At 42.3% G+C, this 23,361-nt stretch overlaps 1 protein-coding gene across 2 annotated transcripts in view; it reads right to left on the bottom strand.

The window, feature by feature from the left end:
• The window catches only part of COL4A5 (collagen type IV alpha 5 chain), a 245,222-nt gene that overhangs the window by 2,280 nt on the left and 219,581 nt on the right, over nucleotides 1-23,361 (bottom strand). For both annotated transcript variants that reach the window (XM_082264454.1, XM_082264453.1), the window contains 8 exons: nucleotides 22,457-22,529; nucleotides 21,966-22,037; nucleotides 21,717-21,836; nucleotides 20,856-20,954; nucleotides 18,357-18,569; nucleotides 8,462-8,639; nucleotides 5,481-5,595; nucleotides 501-673 (listed from right to left, as the gene is read on the bottom strand). In XM_082264454.1, coding sequence (XP_082120580.1) covers nucleotides 501-673; nucleotides 5,481-5,595; nucleotides 8,462-8,639; nucleotides 18,357-18,569; nucleotides 20,856-20,954; nucleotides 21,717-21,836; nucleotides 21,966-22,037; nucleotides 22,457-22,529 — 1,043 coding nt within the window. The remainder of the gene's footprint in view (nucleotides 1-500; nucleotides 674-5,480; nucleotides 5,596-8,461; nucleotides 8,640-18,356; nucleotides 18,570-20,855; nucleotides 20,955-21,716; nucleotides 21,837-21,965; nucleotides 22,038-22,456; nucleotides 22,530-23,361) is intronic.

The raw sequence follows: 23,361 nt of genomic DNA on the forward strand, positions 1-23,361 counted from the left end.
TCTCATAGCTGTACATCTGCAGTGTGATATCACCTAAGGCATTGCTGCCTTTGATTGCTAATCTCACAAGATGTTGATTTAATTATGTCAAAACTGTGCACCTTTCTGAAGAGAAAGCTGTTCCTTAAGACCTGCTGTGCAAGGATCTCTCTGAATCTACTTAATTTATTATGTGCTTTCTGAACATATCCTGCTGCTAGTGAATATTACTCCATCAGTTATCAGACCATGAGTTATTGGGGAGGCAACTATGATTTAAGGAAACAAAGCTCTGCCTCTACCAAGATGACCACCTCCACACAGACACACAGTGCAGAACGAGGCATTGTAATTTAGTAAGCCAATGAAGGAATGCAGTAATATATAGCCTAGCAGAAGACGCATTTCAGTCAAGCTTGATAAGCTCGCTCCCCATTAACAAGAACTATCACAGAAATAAGGGAAGCAGCATCATTTTTTAGAGCTTAGTCTGCAACAATATGTTAAGGGTATTGACATACCTAAACATTTCAGAAAGGTCCACAGTAGCCAGCCAGAAACTGTATGAGTTGGCATAGTAATTGCAAGTACCACGGCCGTGACATTCAATAAAAGGAGCAGAGCGGAATTCCTCTAAACATGATCCAGGAGATGCTAAAGCTTGTCCTGAGCCTTCTGCACCTGCACTTGTATGCTAGGACAGGGAATAAAAACAATAAATTCAGTTTTTCAAAAAATAACTGCAATAATTCAGTACAACTGTAGATAAATAACTAGGCAACTATAGACATGGTACCCTTAGACCACAGACACATAAATGCCTTTATTCCACCAAAAAAACAGCAATGATAAAAACATAACACGTATACAGAGTATATACCACAGTTTTCAGTTAGTTTAACTTTGCTTTTAATGTGATTTCAAATAGTGCTTTTATTTTGGTTTGTGTTTACACTGACTAATAACCTGTCACGTCCAGAAGTGTCAGGGACATTTCAGTAATAGATGGATGCGCATGCGCGCACATTAGCTGTTTATACACTGGCGCAAAATGGCGTATATAAGGTCAGTAGCTGCACTAGTGCAGTGCTGTCTGATCTGCAGCTTTACCTGAGTTCTGTTCCTGTATTGATTCCTGTATTGATCTGGTTTTTCTGACCACGCTTACTTATCTCCAGTCCTGACCCCATCTCGCCTAGACCTTGTTATACCTGCTTATCTACCTGATATCCTGTTGCCAACCTCTGCCTGTATACTGACTATTCTCTGCCTGCTCCTTTTGCCATATCTGATTATCTGTGACCGATCCGCTTTGTCTGACCCTGGCTCCAGTCTTTTGCCTATCCTGCACTGTCAAGTGCTTGGTGACGCTGTCTTGGATCTGCACCACTGTTCCTGCTGCTACCTGCTGCTCTGCAATCCAGTCCTGTCTGGTGACTCATAAGCCACACATCTCGGCTGCCAATGGAAGACCAGCGAAGGCACTCTTACCCCACTGAGCTTTCGCATACACTGTTGTAACTCCAGTGTTTCCTGCGCCAGGGCTGTACTAGAGGTCTCCCTCTGCACGTCAGGCTCTGCCACAAGGTATGTGACAAGAGGTCACTGGTACATAGATGCCCACACCAATTTTAGCAGTGTCAGTATGCAATGATTAATTGGACAACTGTATAACTCTGCCTACCTAAATAATGCATTTACATTTTGTACAACAAATAATCCTCTGAAATATTTTTTTATTATTGGTTGACAAATAGACAAACATGTAAAAAGTTATTATTTTATAAACACTGCACACACAGCTAGAAATAGAATGACAGTTAAGGTGGGAGATGTTTAGATTACTAATAAACGTCATGCAATTACCATGTAATAGCTTTCCGTTTTGACGTTAAATGTGGACCCCATGTCAGGGGTCCCACAACTGTGGCACAAGGCTTGAAACGCCTCGAGATAGAGAGTCCATCTCCCCAGATTCTGACATTGATAATTGAGCATGTCCACCTGTCAATTTTCTACACCTGGGAAGTGGACAGCAGACAAGGCCAGAACATAAAGTTCTGGCCAAGTGAGGATCAAGTCCACTTCCTTTTGAGCGGAGTCTCTGGTGTCTCTTTGATGGTTGATGTGGGCCACATTCATGGCATTTTCTGACTGGATTCTTGATGAGTGACCTTACAACTGATGAATCCAGCAATAAAGAGACAACCAAATCAGCCTGTGTTCCAGGATGTTGCTGGGAAATCAGGAATCCTCTGACAACCAAGGCCCTTGCACCAAGAGGGCAACTAGGACTCCTCCCCAGCTGGACAGGCTGGCATCCATCGTGAGAACCTTCCACTACTTTGGGGGAAAGGGTTTTCCTGACTACAACACCAGGTTGGAAATCCACCATGTCAAAAAGAGTCTAGCCTTTGCAGGTCAGACACAAGGGGCAGTCCAAGGACCAAGTCTGTTTGTCCCTTGCTGCCAGGATGTTGATTTGCACCAGTGTGGGGTGATATTGAGGAAAATGCACTCCCCAAAGTAGTATACCATTAGGCCCTAGACCGCCTTCATGAACGAATCAAGGGCTAAAATATTTGCTAGGCAGTGACAGTCAGGAAGATCTTATCAAAGGGGTATATTGGTGTTAAATCTAATCAGGCTTTATAGATATCTGTGTTTTATACAATAATATGGGATCTTAAAAAAATATTTTTAAAAATGTTTGTACAAATAAGGACAAATGTGAATTTTATACATAATTTGTTTCATGTTTCAAAGGCCTGATCTTTCTCTGTTTTTTGGAGTTACAGCAATCTGGAGTAGAACTGGATGTATAGCACTGCCTTGAAGGAGGCTAGTATCAGGTCCAAGAACCATGTAGAGACATAAAACAAGGAGCGACCCTGTGATTGAAGAGCCTGAACTTGAGAGCAGAGGGAAATTCATTTGCACCAGGCATCTTGGGCATGGACTCATTCTATATCAGGCCCAGGTACTTTAATTGGTGAGTTGGTTCCAGAAATTACTTCCAAGGGTTGAAGATCCAAACAAAGTCCTATACTATCTGCTGGATACTAGCTAACAGGGAAAGGGAGGACTGATCCTCTTAGCAGGAGACCGCCCAGGTAACCCACATGTATCCTCTAGGAACAAAGCAGAGCTAGGACTGGAGCAAGAACCTTGGTAAGCCCCCAAGGGGGCTGTGGCTAGGCCAAAAGGAAGGGTGAAAAATTTGTAATGCACTTCAGGACACACAGGTGTTGATTTACTAAAACAGGAGAGTGCAAAATCTGGTGCAGCTCTGCATAGAAACCAATCGGCTTTCAATTTTTTTTTTTCAAAGCCTAATTGAACAAGCTGAAGTTAGACGCTGACTGGCTACCATGCAGAGCTGCACTAGATTTCGCACCCTCCAGTTTTAGTAAATCAACCCCGCAGATTGCATTGATAAGGAGGAAAGATGGGAATGTGTCAGGATCCTGGGTGTCTCCTGAAGCGAGAACATTTCCCAGAAGGAGGAAGGCAATGGCTGATATGACCAAGTCCATAACTCCAGTTTGTAGCCCCTGGAAATGAAACTCCGGACCACCTATTTTTGTGTGAAGCTCTCCTTCATAGGATATTACTGAACAAAATGTTTTGGAGGAGCAATTAGCATCTCAGGATGAGGCCAGTCACCATACAGGAAAGGTTTAAGAGTAAGTTGACTGGAAAATTGACTGGAGATTAGCAGGGAGGCTGCTTTGATGTTAAACAGGAATGTACAGCTTTAATAAAGATAGCAATGGTATCCCTAAACTTGCATGAAATTTCAGTCAAGTTGAAGGAGGGGCTTTTTTACACTGGTGGCATTGCTTACTAACCTCTGAAAAGCAATCTGCGGTGGATCACTTTTCAAAGGGCACTATAGCAGTGGCTACAGGTGTTCAGGGGTCTCTACTGCTGCCTCCTGATGTATATTGCAGGACCGCACTGCAACTGCAAGCCAAACATTTGTCTCGCAGTTGCATCGAGGCCTCATTAATCTCAAAAGGCAGTGCCACCCACCAAGCTCTGCAGCTGAAGTTAAAATTGCATGTTTACCGCCCAGTTAGACTGTAATGTTATAATTCTGGTGGGCGGTCGGGGAATGGTAAAACCATAGCTCAATCGCCTAAACCCCCCCCCCCCTCCCCCCAGCCACCAGTGTGAAAAAGCCCAAAGAGAACGGAGATCATTCTCATCTACTCCCTTCTCCATCATAGTGTCTGCAGCCAAGGCAAAGTCCAAAATTGTTACAGTAGGGGAGACTGAAGGCACTAGCTTATAAACCCTGTTATCTAAGGCCACTAATAGGAGTGAAATTCTGCCCATGAAACATTATCGCAGATGATTTCTCTCTTGGTATGTAGGAGGAAGGATGAGTGACTGAAGGGCCAGTGTAGTACCCAGAAGAAGGCAGGGAATAAGTATCCAAACTACTAGGGCCTGTAGAAACAATCTGACCACCCTTCCCCCAAAGCCATGTGATGAGTCGGGGTTAGCAAAGCCATCTGAACCCTTAGCCTTGCGCTTGTAATCTTCCATGTGCAGTGTAAAAGTGTCTCCAGAGGGGAACTGATGACCTCTGCTGCCATGGAGACTGAAGGGTTAAGCATTCTGTGCCAGGCACTGTAGGCTGTTGTACCCAGGTAGGCCATTGTGCTGTGTTATGGAGAGAGCATTGGTCACTACTGCAATCACTAAGCACCAGTGCTCCAATTAATGCAACTTGGAGTTTCCACAGGGCTTGCTTCTTTTTCTCATTTACAGTGGGTGATGGAAGTGGGAGTAGCTAAAAGAAGGTATTTACAGTAGGGGGAGGGACATGAAAGTAAACCTCTTGCATTGCCCAGTGTGAGCAAAACACAGGTTCAATTTAAAGTGGTTGTAAACCTCAAACATTGAATATTAAAAAAGCATATCCCTCTATAATGTATACTTGTCTCAATTAGGAGCACTAAGTTTAATTTCTGTCTACTTCTTCATTCCTCTGCTATCAGCATGAATCGCTTCTGACAAGTTTTCCTGATGTCAAGAGTAAAAAGGTGACAAGTTTTCCTGATGTCAAGAGTAAAAAGGTATCAGGGAAGGGATCTCCAGTTGATTGACAGCTTCAGCCCTGTTTTTGTGAGCTGTGTGGAGGAGGGTGTGTCTCTTCCCTCCAATCAGCTCTGAGAGCTCTGCTCACTGAGCTCTGCAGAGTGTAATTTGAGCTCTCCACCCATTTTTTTTATGACGGCTCAGACAAGCTTTATAAATTCAGCCATTTGAACAGAAGAGAGGACTGCAGGTACAACTTATGTGGGAGGATTTGTTTAATTTCTGTGTATCACCTGAGGCCACCCACTTCACTGGGTTTATGTAAGGGTTTACATCCACTTTAAGTTTTGAAATTCAGCAACATAATTACATACCACAATGATCAGAATACATTATAGTAACATTTCAAACTAGATGAAACACAATTAAAAGGAAAAGGGTTTACAACATACCATCATGAATGAATAGCCAATCCAGAGAGAGGACCACCCTTGAGGACAAGGAGGAATCTGAATGGTTTGGCTGTGAATGGCAATCACCATGGCAGGAGCTTCACAAACAGTGCACCTGTAACAGAAAACCTTGGTAAGTGTGAAATTATACAGAAAATAATCAGCCTCATTCAGCTGCATTATACAGATTAATAAAGTAAATTGGACTGCTCACACTTCGTTAAATAAAAAATATATGAAAATATACATGTACTTGTTGCCTTTTTTCAGAATGTGCCTCAGCTGTAGGCACTGAATGGCACAAATGGGGCTGCACTGATAATCAGGGCACTCATGATCAGTGCCCTGATTATCTCTGTAAATGTCCCCTGTCACACTTGCCCTTTACCGCGTGAGGAAAGGAATGCCAATAACCGGCAAGTTTGTTTACATGTAATCAGCTGTGATTGGACACAGCTGATTACATGGTGATCAGCTGTGTCCGAAAAACACATTGATCACAGAATGCACCAAATGCAGGGCCCAGGGGGATCGTAGGGGGTGTGGTTCTGGGAGGATGTCCATGGACACCCTCCCAGAACAAGTTAGCCATGCTGTAGCCATCTTTCGGCTATAGCGTGGGCATGAAGTGGTTAAAGTCTTGAAGAGGAAACGGCAACAACTTCATTTCATTGCCAAATTACATTGACTTTGTGGAACTCCTGAACTCAGAAATGCATTTTGCATAACTAGAAAACATACTTGTTTTATGTTACAAGATCTTTTTTGTAGCTGTCCTTGGCTGGCAGTGCTTAGTCTCCAGATCATATGCATGGTTGGATCGTAGGCCAAACGATTCATATGCATCAGTGGTTTACCCATATGCTGACAAAGGTGACTAAGATAAAGCAATATGCTGGATTTGAGTCCAAAGCCAAGGGGTATTTTTCCAGTACACAATTCTGGTGCCAAAATGTATCACTGCCAAGATCCTTCCCAGACTGGATGTTTAACTTCTTGGCTACAATTGTGCACATAGATGACCATTCCTAATACATTTACTACAAATATCACAGCTACCAGTGCAGTTATTCTACTATAAGACTACATAATAATCCCTTGTCCTGCCAGCCTGATGCAGCTTAATTACTATATGTCCTTCAAAGTGGTTCTGATCACATAACAGACATTATTTTCTGTTTGATGTTCTTTACTATATATGCTTAACCACAGAGATATGTACAATTGTATATGTTCTCTTTAGCTAGCATGTCTTAAGACACAAACAAGAATCATAATTTTACAGGAAACAAAATTGTATATTAATTTAGGGGAACCTTTTTTCTTCCCAAAACTGATATTTTAGTGTTGTGTAGATCTTTAAATGATGTGCTGTCTTATAATACCCCATAGACTTGTGAGATATCTTATTGATGTTCCTGTCTCTACGATGCTACAGAAGCCACTGCAAAGGTGATACAAAGCAGGTGAAGCTTATGGAATATAGATGAATTGTAAGTGTATTTGAAACCAAAAACTTTTTCTTTGGTTTTGGATAGAGTGGGGAAGGAACAGATCTCTCGTTGGGTCTTTACTGTTATCTAGGGACGTTGCAGGGATTTAACCTCCTCTCACTTTCTGTTCTGTTGACAATGATTTCCCAGACAGGAAGTAAAAAATAAATCTAAACAAGGACACATACAGAGATACAAACCTAACAGGCGTCCTGGACTTCTCCTACTCTAATAAAGAAAAGCATGTTTTCTGTGTTTCTGTTGGAGAGTTAAGGCCCGTACACACGATAAGAAAATCTGTAGGGAAAATTCGTCCGACTACTGATCTGTCGATTTTCGGATTGTTAGTATGGTGCTTTCGACAGCCGACTCCGACTTTTCGGCTGACAAAATCCTGATGTGCAGGCTATATCATTTTTGTCGTCCGATTTTCGTCTCATTAGTACAGATTTTGACGGAAAAAAATCTTAAGAGTAAGACTAGGCATGCTCAGAGACGAAAAGAACACATACAAAACAATCCAGCACATGACATCACTTCTGAAGTAGAATTCTGTCGTACGGGAAAATTTGTATGAAAATAACCTCTTCACTTTCCACATCAGACTAGCATGCCACAAAAAACGGACGTCAGATCGTTCGATAATCTGATCGTGTGTACGGGGCTTTACTCTCGCTTCCTGTCTGTCATGGGAGGTGGAATCTCTGTGGGGAATGTAGTGTCTAATCCTTCCCTAATCTATACAAAATAAAGAAAGAAAAGTTTTGGCTGGATTTACACTTTAGTGGTAATCAAGGTGCTAATACAAGCCGACCGCCACACCACAATTAGTAGATGGAGAACATCACTGAAATAGGTCAGGGTCTTGTGGTTTTTAACCCTGTGATTTAATATTTATGGTTTCTATGGGTGTTGTAATAATTGGGAGCATCTAGTGACACCTTGGAGCATCTTGGTGGTTGCGGGACATTTGGTCTTGGATGAGCTGTTCAATTACAAAGTGCTATAGAGGAATCTTGCATTTCAGCAAAAGCTTCCCTTCTACGTTAGCCTGTCAGTGACCTGTATAAGTGCAAATCTTTGGGGAAACCACATCTATTCTCTCCCCTACATGACAAATAGATTATTGCTACCTTTCAAGATTGCGTTTTTACATGTCAGTTACCAGACATGCTAGACAAATAGTGTTGAGGTGTGAAACCTACATTGTGAACCCTAATGGAAGGTTTTTGGCCAAAACATGCAGTCTGATTATTGCTCATTCTGACTCTTAATGTAAAATCCATCAGAGAACCATGAACCATGACACTACTGGTTTGCTCAATGGTGGTGGTGATGCATAAACCCAACAGAGAGATCTGTTCATTGAGCCCTACATTATTCAAGCTACATAGGTTGGTACTTCTGATACTTGGACAAGCAAAATCACCAATGTTAACATGTCTGCAAACAGCTTAATAGGCAATTATAAAAAAGTAAAAACCTCACCGGCTGATATATGGCTGAATGTCTCTTCCCCTTAGGGGCTCCATGTTTGCTGGCATCAGCTCTGGCGTGGAGAGCCAATAGGAGTAATCATTTCTTGATGCAAAATTACACACATTATTGATATTGCAGAACATAAAAGGCATAGTGCTAAAACGTCGCAGGCAGCTTCCAGCAGTACCTAAGAAAAAAAAAAAAACAATGATAAGGACACTGTAATGTGTCTTAAATTGCAATGTGAGAATTATTCCAAACATTTCTAATAGTTACATAAAAAATAACATTATTTGCATCACCTTGGTTCTTAGTTATAGGTTTTTAGAAATTCCTATTGTTTTTCATTTTGCTTGAATTGGAAATTTGTTATGTATGTAAATTAAAGCCTAGTACACACTAGTATTTTTTTTTCGTTCAACCCAGCAGGGTTGGAAAAAAAAAATGGACAGCTCAGGAGGAGCCCGTGTACTAACTACCTGATGTTAGTACAGCAATCTCCCCTGCTGTTCTATTAATTTCTTACAGGGGAACTGCCCCCCTGCCAGAACACTCCCGTCAGTGGCTGAGAGCGCTAATCAGTAGCCGATCGGCATACCTTTTTCGGTCATGCCCCTTCAACGGTCGGCAGACTGCAGTACACACGGGCCAAATGTCGGCCAGTTTCTATTGAACCGGCCAATACCGTCTGACATTTGGCCCGTGTGTACTAGGCTTAAGTCCCAAGAGCTGATGTTTTCTTTATATTATTCAGTTAGCACTTGATTAAAGAACTAGTCCAGCACATTCTGGGCTCAGTTTGTGCATAAGTCAATGTAAATGGTTTTCTGTCTTCACAATGTGAAATTCTATAGCATTACATGTCCCCCCTTAGGCACTGAAATATCTGTGCTTTTTGATCATGTATTTACACATTTACAGTATAAATGTTTATTTTATACTTAAGGAGAGGTGTTTATTTCTGATGTCCTTAAATATGATAAAACTGTTCTCTGGAACAATAGAATTACAGTATATGCCCAGATTTGTGAAAACATGTGTTTAGATAACATACAGTGCGAATATAGATAATGTTTTCAAAATAGGGTCAATTAATTATTACATAAAGAAATGTATTTGATGGGAGATGCTTTATAGAAGCACTTACAGTATATTGATTAAATAAATTATGGAGGTCAGTATGTCATGCCCATTTATCATTAACAAAAAAGCCATGCAGGCACTGGAAGCCAGCACAAATCCATAGAGGGTAAATGCAGGATATCCTATCAGGCACTCCCTTTATAAGCTCACTTACCAATAGTGCTGAGATACAAGTTATATGAAAGAGCTGCTGACACTATGCAATATATACACTATATTGTCAAAACTATTGGGATGCCTGCCTTTACATGCACATGGACTTTAATGGCATCCCAGTCTTAGTCTGTAGCATCCAATACTGAGTTGGCCAACCCTTTGCAACTATAACAGCTTCAACTTGTTATACCTGAAGGGTTTCACATGTACTGTCACTTTAAGGCTGGCTCCACCCAGGAGTGATGACAAGGGTCAAGGGGCAGAGTGGCCATCTTTAGACACATGTAGAGATGTATTGATATGCAGAGCTGTCCTGTAATGCTGTACAGTGAGTGCTGAATAAACAACCTTTGTTCCAGACCAGAGTCCTGTGCCTCTCACAACACGGAGAATATAACAGTGGCGACGAGGATGGGATTTACAAGGTTACTATCCGTGTGAGAAAGGAAAGGAAGAAAAAAAACTCTGGATTGTCAGGAATACAAAACCCACAGAGCCCAGCAGGAAAATGTCATTGATCGGGACATTAAGTGAATTTGATGGCGAACAGACAACGTGGATTTCTTGGATCGAAAGATTAGAACAATATTTCTGTGCAAATGCCATCCCAGGCGACAGGCAAGTAGCAGTTTTTCTGACACTGGTTGGTGCTAGGACATATGACACTCTTAGGGATCTCCTTTTCCCTGAAAAACCAGCAACTAAGACTTTGGCAGAGCTCCTGACACTGTTAGGGAATCACTTCCAGCCTAAACCACTAGAGATTGCAGAAAGATTCAGGTTCTATCAGCGGCAGCAGCAGCCGGGTGAAGATATTAAGGCTTATGTGCTCGCCCTTCGCAGACTAGCCTCAACCTGTTCTTTTGGGGAGTACTTACCAACTGCACTGAGGGATAAGTTTGTCATGGGACTGAATAGTGAGTCTAGCCAAAAGAGACTGTTAACAGAGAAAGACCTTACCCATACAAAGGCAATTGAGATAGCTTCAGTGATGGAAATGGCTGTGAAAGATACAGAAGCTTTGAACCCCCAGAGCAGAAGGGGAGAGGTTAAAGAGGAAGTTTTCAGAACAGCAGTCAAGCAAACTGCAGCTAACTGTAAATATAGAACCTCACCAACCAGGACGTCAGCTTGCTACCGTTGTGGGAATACAGACCATGATCACAAAGTCTGCCGGTTTAAGGATCAGCTCTGTCATAATTGTGGAAAGGCAGGCCATCTGAAACGAGTCTGCCGTAGTAAGAAGGTGCGAAATAAACAACCTCTGAACCCCAGGACAATGGCATATATGGTGGGAAGATATACATCGTCATCTGAATCAGAGGATGAGGAAGTGCTCCACAGATTGGACATACATCATATGCATTCAGCACCCTCAGCAATGACTGTAGAGGTAACCGTGGAAGGAAAGAAACTCAAGATGGATGTAGACACAGGAGCAGCAGTTTCAGTTATCACCCAGAAACAATGGAGAAAACTTCTGATCCGAACAACTGTCCGTCCAACACCAATCAAACTGCAGACATATTCAAAGCAGATACTCCACCCACTGGGGTACGTGAAAGTACAGGTATCCTACAAGGGTCAGACAAAGAGAATGCTATTATATATCCTAGAACATGGGGGACCCCCTCTTTTTGGGAGAGACTGGATTGCTCACTTTGGCATGCCAGACATCGCCATTAACCCCTGCAACAGCGTGACCATCCCATCAGGGGATGAAGAGGGATGGGTGAAGTCCCTGAAACAGCGATTCCCGCAAGTCTTTGATAACCATTTGGGAAAAATAAAGCATGACTGTGTGAGACTCAGGCTGAAACCCAATGCCCAGCCTAGGTTCTTCAAAGCTCGGACGGTACCTTTCGCACTCCGAGCAGGTGTGGAAGCTGAACTAAGCCGGCTGGAGGAACAAGGTGTCATCTCAAAGGTAGAGCACAGCGAGTGGGCATCACCAGTTGTACCAGTAAAGAAAGCGAATGGGGACTTACGCATTTGTGGCGATTTCCGCATGGCACTAAATTCTCAACTGGAGATAGACCAGTATCCCCTACCCAGAGTAGATGACATTTTTGCCTCTCTTGCAGGAGGTCAAAAGTTCACCAAGCTTGATCTCAGGCAAGCTTATTTACAGTTTGAGGTCCACCCTTCGTCCCGCAAGTTTCTAACAATCAACACTCACAAGGGACTGTATGAATACAATCGGATGGTGTTTGGGGTAGCCTCCGCCCCAGCCATTTGGCAACGCAAAATGGATGAGATTTTGGCGGACATTCCTTTCACACAGTGCCTGCTAGATGACATGCTCATCACGGGCCTGACGGACCAGGAACACAAGCATAACGTGGAGCTTGTGTTGGCGAGACTGCAAGAACAGGGTCTAAAAGTGAACTTGGCGAAATGCCAATTCATGGTACCTAAATTGGAGTTTTGTGGCCACCTTGTGGATGCAGAGGGTATACACACCACGGAAGCCAAAGTTGATGCTTTAGTAAAAGCTCCAGCCCCGACCAAGGTCCAGCAGCTGCGATCATACCTGGGCTTGCTGAACTATTACCACAAATTCCTGCCGGATCTAGCACACACTTTGTTTCCATTAAACAAGCTTTTGGAGACATACTCCAGATGGAACTGGTCGGCTGCATGCCAACGTGCTTTTGAAGTTTCTAAGCAAAAGCTGTTGGCGTCACGCATGCTCGTGCACTATGACCTCCAAAGGCCTCTCACCTTGGCTTGTGATGCCTCACCCTATGGTCTAGGGGCTGTACTATCTCACGTTTTACCAGATGGGTCAGAGAAACCTGTGGCATTCGCCTCCAGGTCCTTGACAAAAGCAGAAAGCAATTACTCTCACATTGACAAAGAGGCTCTGGCGCTCATATGGGCAATTAAGAAGTTTCATCTTTACCTGTATGGTAGGGAATTCACCATACTGACTGATCATAAACCACTCCTTCAGATCTTTAGCCCTGACAAAGGCATCTCCCAGACGACTGCAGCCTGTCTTCAACGCTATGCCCTATTCTTGGGAGCATATAGCTACAAAATCCAGTATTGCAGCCATGATGCCAACGCTAATGCAGACGCCATGTCCCGTCTGACAAGGACATTAACAGACTCTTCTCCACCTGTCAAGAGTTGTCGTTACACCAGCCTGTCCTTTCTGTCTTCCGGGGAAGTAGCAGCCCATACAGCCAAGGATACCTTCCTTAAGACAATACTCTCCTGGGTACGGTACGGTTGGCCTGCAACTGTCACACAGGATTATGAGCCTTACTTCCGTAGGCGTCTGGAATTAACTGTGTCTGGCAACTGTGTTTTATGGGGAGACCGAGTGATCGTTCCACAGACCCTCCGGAGACACATTCTGGAATTGCTACATACTGGTCATCCCGGGGACACACGTATGAAACAAAAGGCCCGAGGCTATGTGTGGTGGCCGAACCTCGACTCCGATATCACGACATATGTGAATGCGTGTGCTGGATGTGCACAAACTGCGAGAGACCCTCCTCGAGGGTGCGTCCAGCCCTGGACTTGGCCCACGGTTCCCTGGTTTCGCCTACACTTGGACTTTGCAGGCCCGATCAGAGGACACACCTTTTTGATCATTATTGATGCCCATTCAAAGTGGCCTGAGGTCGTTCCTGTTACTCAGCCAACGACTAAGGCGACGATTTCCATACTGTTACATCTCGCTGCTACGTTTGGATACCCCAGAGAAATTGTCACAGACAACGGTGCACAATTCACAAGCCAGGAGTTTCAGGGTTTCCTGACTGCCCACAACATCAAACACAAGTTGACCGCACCTTACCACCCGGCTACAAATGGTCAAGCAGAAAGGTTTGTACAGACCTTCAAACGCTATTTCAAAGCTACTGTGGCTACAAGTAAACAACAGTCCCTGTCACCCCAGCAGCTGGACTCCTTCCTTTCTGCTTACAGAACCACACCACATGCAACCACTGGGAAAACTCCAGCTGAACTTCTTTTGGGTCGGCAGCCATGGACTGTTTTGGATATGCTCCGCCCTCAAACGGTCCAGGAACATGTACGGCAGTCCCAAGACAAGAGGGTCGAACACGACGAGATTCCCCGGTTTACAGCCCAGCAAAAGGTATGGGCCCGATCTTATGGCGCTTCCAACACTCGTTGGCTTCCTGCTATCGTCGCAGAGACTTTGGGACCCAAAATGTATAGGGTCTGCCTGGAAGATGGTTCCATTTGCAGAAGGCATGCGGACCAATTGCGTCCTCGTTCTCAGCTGCCCGAATCCCTGACATCGGCTGCACCTCCAGTGTCTCAAGGATCTGCTCCTACCGGATCAGGAGGCATTGAGACTGATGCTTGGGGAGACTCTGAACTTTTGAACTCAGCTCCAACAGAGCCCTCCAGCCCTGGTCCAGAGGTCTGCTCACCCTCTGAGCTAGGGAATCCCCTCTTGGCCCCGCCGGTGTCCATTCCGGCCAGCCCTGCTTCCTCCAGCCCCGAGTCGCTGGGTGCCCGTCCTCAACGAAACTGTCGCCCTCCTGACCGGTTTCAAATGCAAGACCGGTTACGAGACTTTCGACGGGCCCGCCAAAAGTGATCCGCTGCCATTTTCTCCCCGGAGCTTCCCTGGAAGTTGTTCTCACATCCGGACATGGAAGAAACCATGTAAATCTCCTGAGTTGGAGGACTGTTTTGGACAATTATGAGTTACTGTTTTATGCCTGTTCTCGTTTTGTTGTTTTTTTTTTTTTTGTTTTTTGTTTTTTTTTAGGTATGGATGGAAGGTGTTATACCTGAAGGGTTTCACATGTACTGTCACTTTAAGGCTGGCTCCACCCAGGAGTGATGACAAGGGTCAAGGGGCAGAGTGGCCATCTTTAGACACATGTAGAGATGTATTGATATGCAGAGCTGTCCTGTAATGCTGTACAGTGAGTCCTGAATAAACAACCGTTGTTCCAGACCAGAGTCCTGTGTCTCTCACAACACGGAGAATATAACACAACTCTTCTAGGACGGCTGTCCACAAGGTTTAGGAGTGTGCCTATGGGAATGTTTGACAAGAAGCGCATTTGTGAGGTAAGGCAGCAATGTTGGAAGGCCTGTCTCTCAGTCTTCGCTCTAGTTCACCCCAAAGGTGTTCTATCGGGTTGAGGTCAGGCCAGTCAAGTTCCTCCACCCATATATAGAACTTTTCCCTGTGCCTTCTCCCTTTAGTAACTTGGTGTAGGGAGAAATGGGTTGAGAAGGTTTCAGACTTGGGAGGAGAAGACTGGACGATATGTGGAGCTTCCCTTTCACTCACTTTGTATCAGCAAGGGACTGGTTAATTCACTTTGAATTCCTACATAGGATATATTATACTCCAGAAATGTTATCTAGAATTTACCCAGAGGCCTTAGCGGAGTGTTGGCGCTGCTCACATTCTCAGGCTAACTTTGGTCATGTCTTTTGTCATTGCCCAGTGGTTCAGGAGTTTTGGTCTGCCATTGTGCGCTGTATCGCGGAGATCACCTCTGTGCCTGTGCCTATGACAGTGGCAACCTGCCTACTTGGCCTAGTGGAGGGCCTGGTGCCTACTAGGGCTCAGTGCACTTTGCTTACCCTGCTACTATTTTATGCTTGCAAATCGCTGATCCTCTATTGGAAGAAAACCATTACACCCTCCTTGTCTTACTGGAAAGGGCTTGTGAATAAAGTGATTCCGTTCAATTAAGCTACATACTTGAGCAGGGGCTGCCCTAAGAAGTTTGTGTGGGTGCAGGTGTTTCGGATAATTTTTCAACTGCACCTTTCTTCTGTTAAGTTCCACTCTGCGTGGCGAGGCATTTTGTTACTTGTTCTTTTTTTGCAAAAATAATAAAAAGCAATTTGCAAAACAGAAAAAAAAAAGTTCCTCCACCCCAAACTCACTCATCCATTTCTTTATGGACATTGCTTGCGTGCACTGGTCCAAATCATTTGGTGGAGGGGGATTATGAGGCGGGTTGTTTTTCAGGGGTTTGGCTTAGCCCCTTAGTTTAAGTGAAGGGAACTCTTAAAGGATAAGTCCACCCTAACATTAAAATCCCTGCATCTATAGACCTCCACAATCTAGCACTAACCTATATAGCCCTGTAAAGAAGAAATCAGTATACTTACCTTTTTTGAAGCCGATCCGATCTGATCCCACGCTGAGCTGTCAGCCGCAGCTTCGCTGTGTAGGTGGGTGCAGGGGACACAGCCGACAACCGAAGCCCCTATGGGTGACGTCACTTCCCATTAATTTTATAGCTGTTGTCAGCCGTGTCCTCTGCAGAGCTTCCGACCCTGGAGACAGGGTCAGAGCGGCTTAAAAAAGATATGTATTTTAGTTTTAGAGTGGACTTATCCTTTAAGGCATCAGCATACCAAGACATTTTGGACAATTGAATGCTCCCAACTTTGTGGGAACAGTTTGGGGATGGCCCCTTTCTGTTCCAACATGACTGCGTACCAGTGCACAAAGCAAGGTCCATAAAGACATGCATGAGTGAGTTTGGGGTGAAGGAACTTGACCTCAACCCGATAGAACACCTTTGGGATGAGTTAGAGCAGAGACTGCAAGCCAGGCCTTCTCATCCAACATCAGTATCTGACCTCACAAATGCGCTTCTGGAAGACTGGTCAAAATTTCCCATAGACACACTCCTAAATCTTGTGGACAGCCTTCCCAGAAGAGTTGAAGCTGTTATAGCTGCAAAGGGTGGGTCAACTCAATGTGGAACCCTACGGACTAAGACTGCGATGCCATTAAAGTTCATGTGAGTGTAAAGGCAGGCGTCCTAATACTTTAGACAATATAGTGTATCTGTAGTGAAACATGTTTTTCATATACATTTGACTTTCTGTCCCGTTATCCCAATAAAACACAGTTCAGATGGCTTTTCGCCAGCCTCTACTTAACCAAAAATGTATAATTCATATCACTAAGCTTTAAAGTGTATATAGAAAATGTTTATAAAATCTTAAAGATATTTTCGTGAAAGTATATAACTTTCTTAAACCCCTTAATACATTATCTCCTCTATATCTGTTTTCACTCATTTACTCAGTATAGTTATACATGGCCAGATTACAAACTCTTCTAAGCTAGCCAAATTCTTATATCCACACTGCAGTTCCAAATGCAGTGCTAAAGCCAAAATCAACAGGATAATGTTTAGCTGAATCTTTAATTAGACACCATAATGTATTTTCTGCAAACATATATTTTGAGTAATTAAAATGTTCACCTGATTTTCACTTATGTAACTTATTTGCTATAATGAAGTACAAATAAAAATTTGGAGATGCTCCCATTAGGTAGAGCCCTGAGAACTGAGCAATCAGTGGTGTTTGATCATTCAGTTCTCAGTGTTAGAGCCGGCAGGGGACAGATGTAGCATCGGGCCTACGCTGCATCCACCTAGGTAACTATGATTGTGAAAGAAAAAATCCCATATATCTCCTTAACCACTTGTCTATCAAGGTACATTAATAACTTTAAGAGCCAGTGAAGAGATTTTATGGGGCTCCCAAATGCCCTCTTTGTGACGACAATAATGTTAAAAAAATGTAAAAATTGTAAAAAAAAAAAAAAAGAATTACATAAAATACATAAAAAATGTTTTAAAGCAGCCCGTCACCTCCCCATACACGCCCCATATAAAAAGAGTGTAGGGTGAGCAGGTGTATGTAAATATCAATTGTGCCACCCATGCGAGGTATGATTGCAAACATCGGGAGTGAGAACAATAACTCTAGAGCCATAGTTCATGGTTAACTCTAAACTGATGAACTGTAAAGCTTTTTAAGCATTGCCTATGAAAAATTTTGGGTACCGTTTTTGTGATTCCATGGGTATGTGCAATTTTAAGACTTGACATCTTTACTATCTATTTACTCAACGCATCCCAATGATTTTTATTTTACCACAACTTGGCTATAATATTGTGTTTGTTTGCACTAAAATTAATTTTAGTGTATTTTTTATCAGAAAATATGCATTTAATAAAAATATGTGCAAATATCGAGCAACATATAAAATTTCAACTACCACCATTATGTACTCTGGGGTCTCTGCTTTCAGAAAATCTATACTTTTGGGGGGACGGGGGGGGGGGGGGACGGGGGTTTACGCTAACTTCTAGCAAAACGTGTGCAAAAAAAAAAAACGTTTTTAAAAAAGTGGACCTAATTATAGAGTGCTGAAATACTATTTGACTTGAGGTTAGCTTTAATATTAGGTGTACGCCAAAAACAAATGCTTCTTTTGTGTATGGGCCCAGCAGACCACTGTAGGGCTAAACTATTGATTAGTAATGTTGGGAAATTTGCTTGTCCGATCGTTCTTAGAAATCTATGGCCACCTTACGTCACAAATACTGTACAACAGGTAACACAGCCTGCAAATGTATGTGTGAATGTATTTCAAACGATTTAATCCATAGAAACAAGGTTTTTAAAATACTTACATAAACTGAATAAATTACTTACATTATGCTGAAACACATTGGTAAAAAAACAACATTAAACATGCTATATTTACATTTGGATAGCAGATGACTCTTTATATATTCTATTTTTTTTGTTTAAAATCATGCAGCTTCCTTACCAAGATCTTGACCATGGGCTCTTTCATTTCCTTGTACATAGAGAAGAGAAAACCCGTCATAAATACTGTTAGTTCCCTGAGGACAAGGTGGTGAATCTGTAGACTGGCTGTGGCGGGTAATAAGGAATCCATGAGCTACAGATCCTGAACCAGGAGGGCCCGGAAGACCTTGCATTCCATCTGGACCTGGAGGGCCTTGGTTTCCTCTTGATCCTGTTAATATTAAAACGTACAAAGGTAAAAAAAAAAGTTGTTTAAAGTAGAACGAAATCCAAAATGTTTTTTTTCTTGATATAGTAAGGGAGGGTTATAACCCCATCACTTTTTTTTTGCCATCTGTGTCCCATTGTGCCTGCGTGGATTTCCTCTGGGTACTCCAGTTTCCTCCCAGACTAAAAACACATGTTATTAGGCTAATTGTGATTGGCTATTGTCTAAATTGGCCCTAATATGAAAATGCAAAGTGTCGCGTAAATTTACAGCGCTAATAATTGGGGGGATTTCCAGAGCTGGTGCTAGACTATTTTGTGCCCTAGTCAAGACCAGCTACTTGAAACCCCCCCCCCCCCCCAAAAAAAAAAAAATAATTAAAAATAAACATTGTGCAGCTTTATATCACCGTATATCCGTGATGTTTCTCTGGACACTGGACTTTGTGTCATGCCCAGATGAGGTTTGTCGGTGTGCCCCTTAGGATCACAGAAACCTTGGTCTCTCCTGCCCAGACCAATTTTCAGCTTTTAGCGCTCTCCCACTTTTGCAGCACTGTACCCAAACAAAATGTTTATCATTTTTATTTTACACAAATAGAGATTTCTTTTGGTGGTATTTTTTCAACACCGTTTTTTTTATTTTTAGCTTTTTTGATTTAAGAGCAACATTTTGAAAAAAAAAAAAACAACAACTTTTTTTTTAGTTTCTATTTTAAAATTTTGCAAATTATAAAGTTATAAAGTCTACATCAGCCTTTTTCACCCTTGTGTGCCTTGAGGCTTCTTCAGGGGTGCCTTAGCAAAATGCCTAAGAATTGCTCAAAAATGACATATATGCAAGCCAGCTGGTAAATGAAGCCTGTCTTTTAGGTACATAAAGCCACGGGTTTTTCCTGGGCGCCATTACGACTTTCTAGACACTGGCATCCTAACAACCTGTTATGCTATCAGTTGATAAGGAGGATGTCAGTCACCTCCACAGTATCCTTTTTTGACCCTTCTCTGCCTCTCTCCCTCAGGACTAGGGTCATATTATCTTACTGATGGAGAGAAATTGAGGGAGAAGAGAAACATTGGAATACTAGTCAGTACCAGTGTACAAAACGGTATTTGCTTTGGAAGACACAAAAAATCACACCTAACGTTGGGTGTCCTACTTGTGTGGATGTTGCTGCATTATGTAAAACTATTAGAATAGGTTTTTTACAGTTTAAAGTGGGGTTCCTCTAGACTGTCAATAATTTTAAAGGGTGCCTTGATATTGTCTATAATTTTAAAGGGTGCATCGAGACTGTCCATAATTTCAAAGGGTGCCTCGAGACTGTCCATAATTTAAAGGGTGGCTTGACTGACAAAAGGTTGAAAAACACTCGTCTACATGCTATGGTGCCATTCATTGAAAGCTGATCACACTTGATCACACCTAATGTTTTTTGAGGCCCTGAAATGTCAGGTCAGTACAAATACTTTTTTTTTTTACACAAATCATACCAAGTTATTTTCTCACACACAGCATAGGCATACTTGCAATTTCACCCCAAAATACATTCTGCTACTTCTCCTGAGTATGGCGATACCACATGTGTGAGACTTTTACGCAGCCTGGCCACATAGAGAGGTCCAACATGCAGGGAGCACCGTCAGGCATTCTAGGGGCATAAATTACACATATAATTTCCTGATGACCTATCACACTTTTGAAGGCCCTTGAGCACCAGAAAAATTGAAACACCCCCAAAATGACCCTTTTTTGTAAAGCAACCCCCCCCCCCCCCCCCACATATATTCTATGAGGAGTAATGAGCCTTTTGAACATTTTACTAACACATAGCATGTACATAGCAAAAATGACACCCCAAAACACATGCTGCCACTCGTCCTAAGTATGGCAATACCACATGTGTGGGACTTTTACATAACCTGGCCACATACAGAGGACCAACATCCAAGTAGCACCTTCAGGCATTCTAGGAGCATAAATTACACATTTAACTTCCTGACTACCTATCACACTTTTGAAGGCCCTGGAGAACCAGGACAAATGAAACACCCACAAAGTGACCCCATTTTGGAAGACAAACACTCCAACGTACATTCTGTGAGTCAAGGATAGCCTATCAGCTTCTAAATCCATCTTGTTCAATTAAGCTTTGGCAATAAAACCTGGAAGCTAATTGGTTTCTATGCAGAGCTGTACCAGGTTTTTCACACTACAATTTTAGTAAATACCCCCTTAGTGTCTATTTGCTATATGATGCAATACACAACAATACGAGGAAAAACATACCTGGTTGCCCTGGTGGACCTCTGTCACCTTTGCGTCCTGCCTGCCCTTCAAATCCTGGAAGTCCATCTCTGCCAGGGTCACCTGATGGCCCTAAAGAACCTTAAAAACAAAAAATAAAATGGAAATAAGTGACAAAGTTCCATCCAAAGTAATAACTATACCTGTCGACCAGTTTAGTTACAAGAAAGTAATCATAAAATAAATGTGGGGCTGCCATTGATTAACTCTTCCTGTTAGCTGGCTATCTCTGGCTTCAGTACAGTCTGAATTACTTAATGAGAACAAGAATGCAGATCAGGAAAGTCATAACTCTTTGTATATAAGTACTTGCTCAAATTCAGTGACTTTCAAAGTATTTAAGCAACTGGATCTGCAGAACAGCCAGAAACAAATGTTTGCAGAAAGGTGAGCAATAGCAGTTTCTGTAGCAGTCCCTACTGCAGGCTTCTTTCAATTGTAAAAGTTTCCCCACCTACATCAGGATGAAACATGTTTGACTCAAAATACTGTAACTTGTATTGGCCACTATGAATAATAGGTAAATATATAGGGGATAATCCATACCTAATTTTATTTTTTTCACAGCACTATATGAGGAACTGTGCAAATGGCCTTTGTAATGTTTATGCAAAGACTTCACACTTTTAGCCACTTTCAGCAAATTGAATTGGAGTATAGGAAATGCAAAGTGTGTAATATATTTTCACAAATATTTATAAACTATGATTAACTCAGCAGGGATGTCAAAGTGGTCTTGCTACAGGGTTCCTTTTTAGAAATAATAAAACAACACTGATGTAAAATGAACATAAAAATACAATTTATGGGGAATATATTATTTGACATCCCACAAAGCATTACCTGGTGATCCAGGGGGGCCTGGTGGTCCAGGAGGTCCTGTGTTTCCTGGACGCCCTGGTTGTCCAGGTGGTCCCTGTATGGTCTTGATTTCACCTTTGGGACCAGGTGGTCCCGGGAGACCTGTTAATCGTAAAAATAAAACATATGTATCACTCAGTATTTGATAACTGTTTTGTCATCTACAAAAAAGACCATATGAATATAAGGAGATAATGGCCAAAGTATATAATACAGCATGAAAGTTCTCACCTGGAAGACCTGGGCTACCTAGATCACCTTTACCGCCAGCCAGACCAGGAGGACCACTGGGCCCTTTCATACCTGAAAAATACAACAGAGCAGAACATGACTACAGTTGCTTTTCATCTCTTTTATCCTAATGTTGTATTATTAGCCACAACAGGAGATGCAATGTACATGTGACAGTGCTGTCAACTACAGCCTCTTGTGAACTGGGAAGGCTGAGAGCAATATAACTCAGCACCTATCATTGTCTACTTCTAACAGACAACTCATATAAATAACACAAAAAAGAAGATCTAAAAGGGGATTAAAATATCACATTCCTCCAAATAATAAGGCTTATATAGAGTGCTGTTCAAATTAAGGTTAGTGTTTCTCATGTTTGGCCTAGGCCATTGTCTCCTAGGCCAAATATTTCTATCATGATATGCAAACACTAGGCATAATCTGGGATGTGACCGAGCCTGTGTGAACATCCAGAGACCCATTAATATTACCTGGGAATCCTGGGACACCCGGAACTCCCTGATCTCCTTTCATTCCATTTAAACCTGGTCTTCCAGGATCACCCTGTAAATAAGCACACAATTTTAGCATAAACAATTACATTCCTTTCCTTTGGATTAAATGATGAGCACTGACAAGGCAGTTGTGGTTGTCTTATTTATTTTAATGTCACAATCCACATTTTCACATTTGTAGCCAAGCACTCCTGTTCATCTCACTTCATATGCATACCAAATAAAATTGCCAGATAGTGACAAACTCTAGATTTGTGTTTTAAATATATCTAAAATGTATGTAGACTTTGTTTGCACTCAAAATTGAAGTGGATTTGGCAGGAAAAATCTAATTAATGATAAGGTAATGCTACAGCTTAGTAAAAGCTGAATCACAATATACAGAGTCTGCAATATTTCACAGCCGCCTGTTTAAATGCTTTTGGCGCCACTCAAAGTAGAGAAGAAAGCATATCCCTGTGTCCCAGAAAATAACGTACAGGCTTGTCCTAATACCAATCCAGGGGTTAGTAAATATAAAGAGGAAAGGATCGCCGCTACTCCTGATCAGCTCAGGTGAATGAACAACAAAGAGCCAAATTTCTCCACCACATCACACACTCTGATGATTTTGACCCGCCCATTGGAGTTTAGTCATACTGTAAATAGTTAGGTGGGTTTACAAAAACCAAAACACCTATTAAGCAATTTAGGGGTACATCATAAACCTCCATAAAAGATAAGTGTATTTAGAGTCAGGTCCATAAATATTGGGACATCAACACAATTTTTATCTCTTTGGCTCTATACACCCCCACAATGGATTTGAAATTAAACAAACAAAATGTGTAACTGCAGACTTTCAGCTTTAATTTGAGGGTATTTACGTCCAAATCAGGTGA

This window comes from Pelophylax lessonae, assembly GCF_965119305.1.
Source record: "Pelophylax lessonae genome assembly, chromosome: 7".
NCBI lineage: Eukaryota > Metazoa > Chordata > Amphibia > Anura > Ranidae > Pelophylax > Pelophylax lessonae.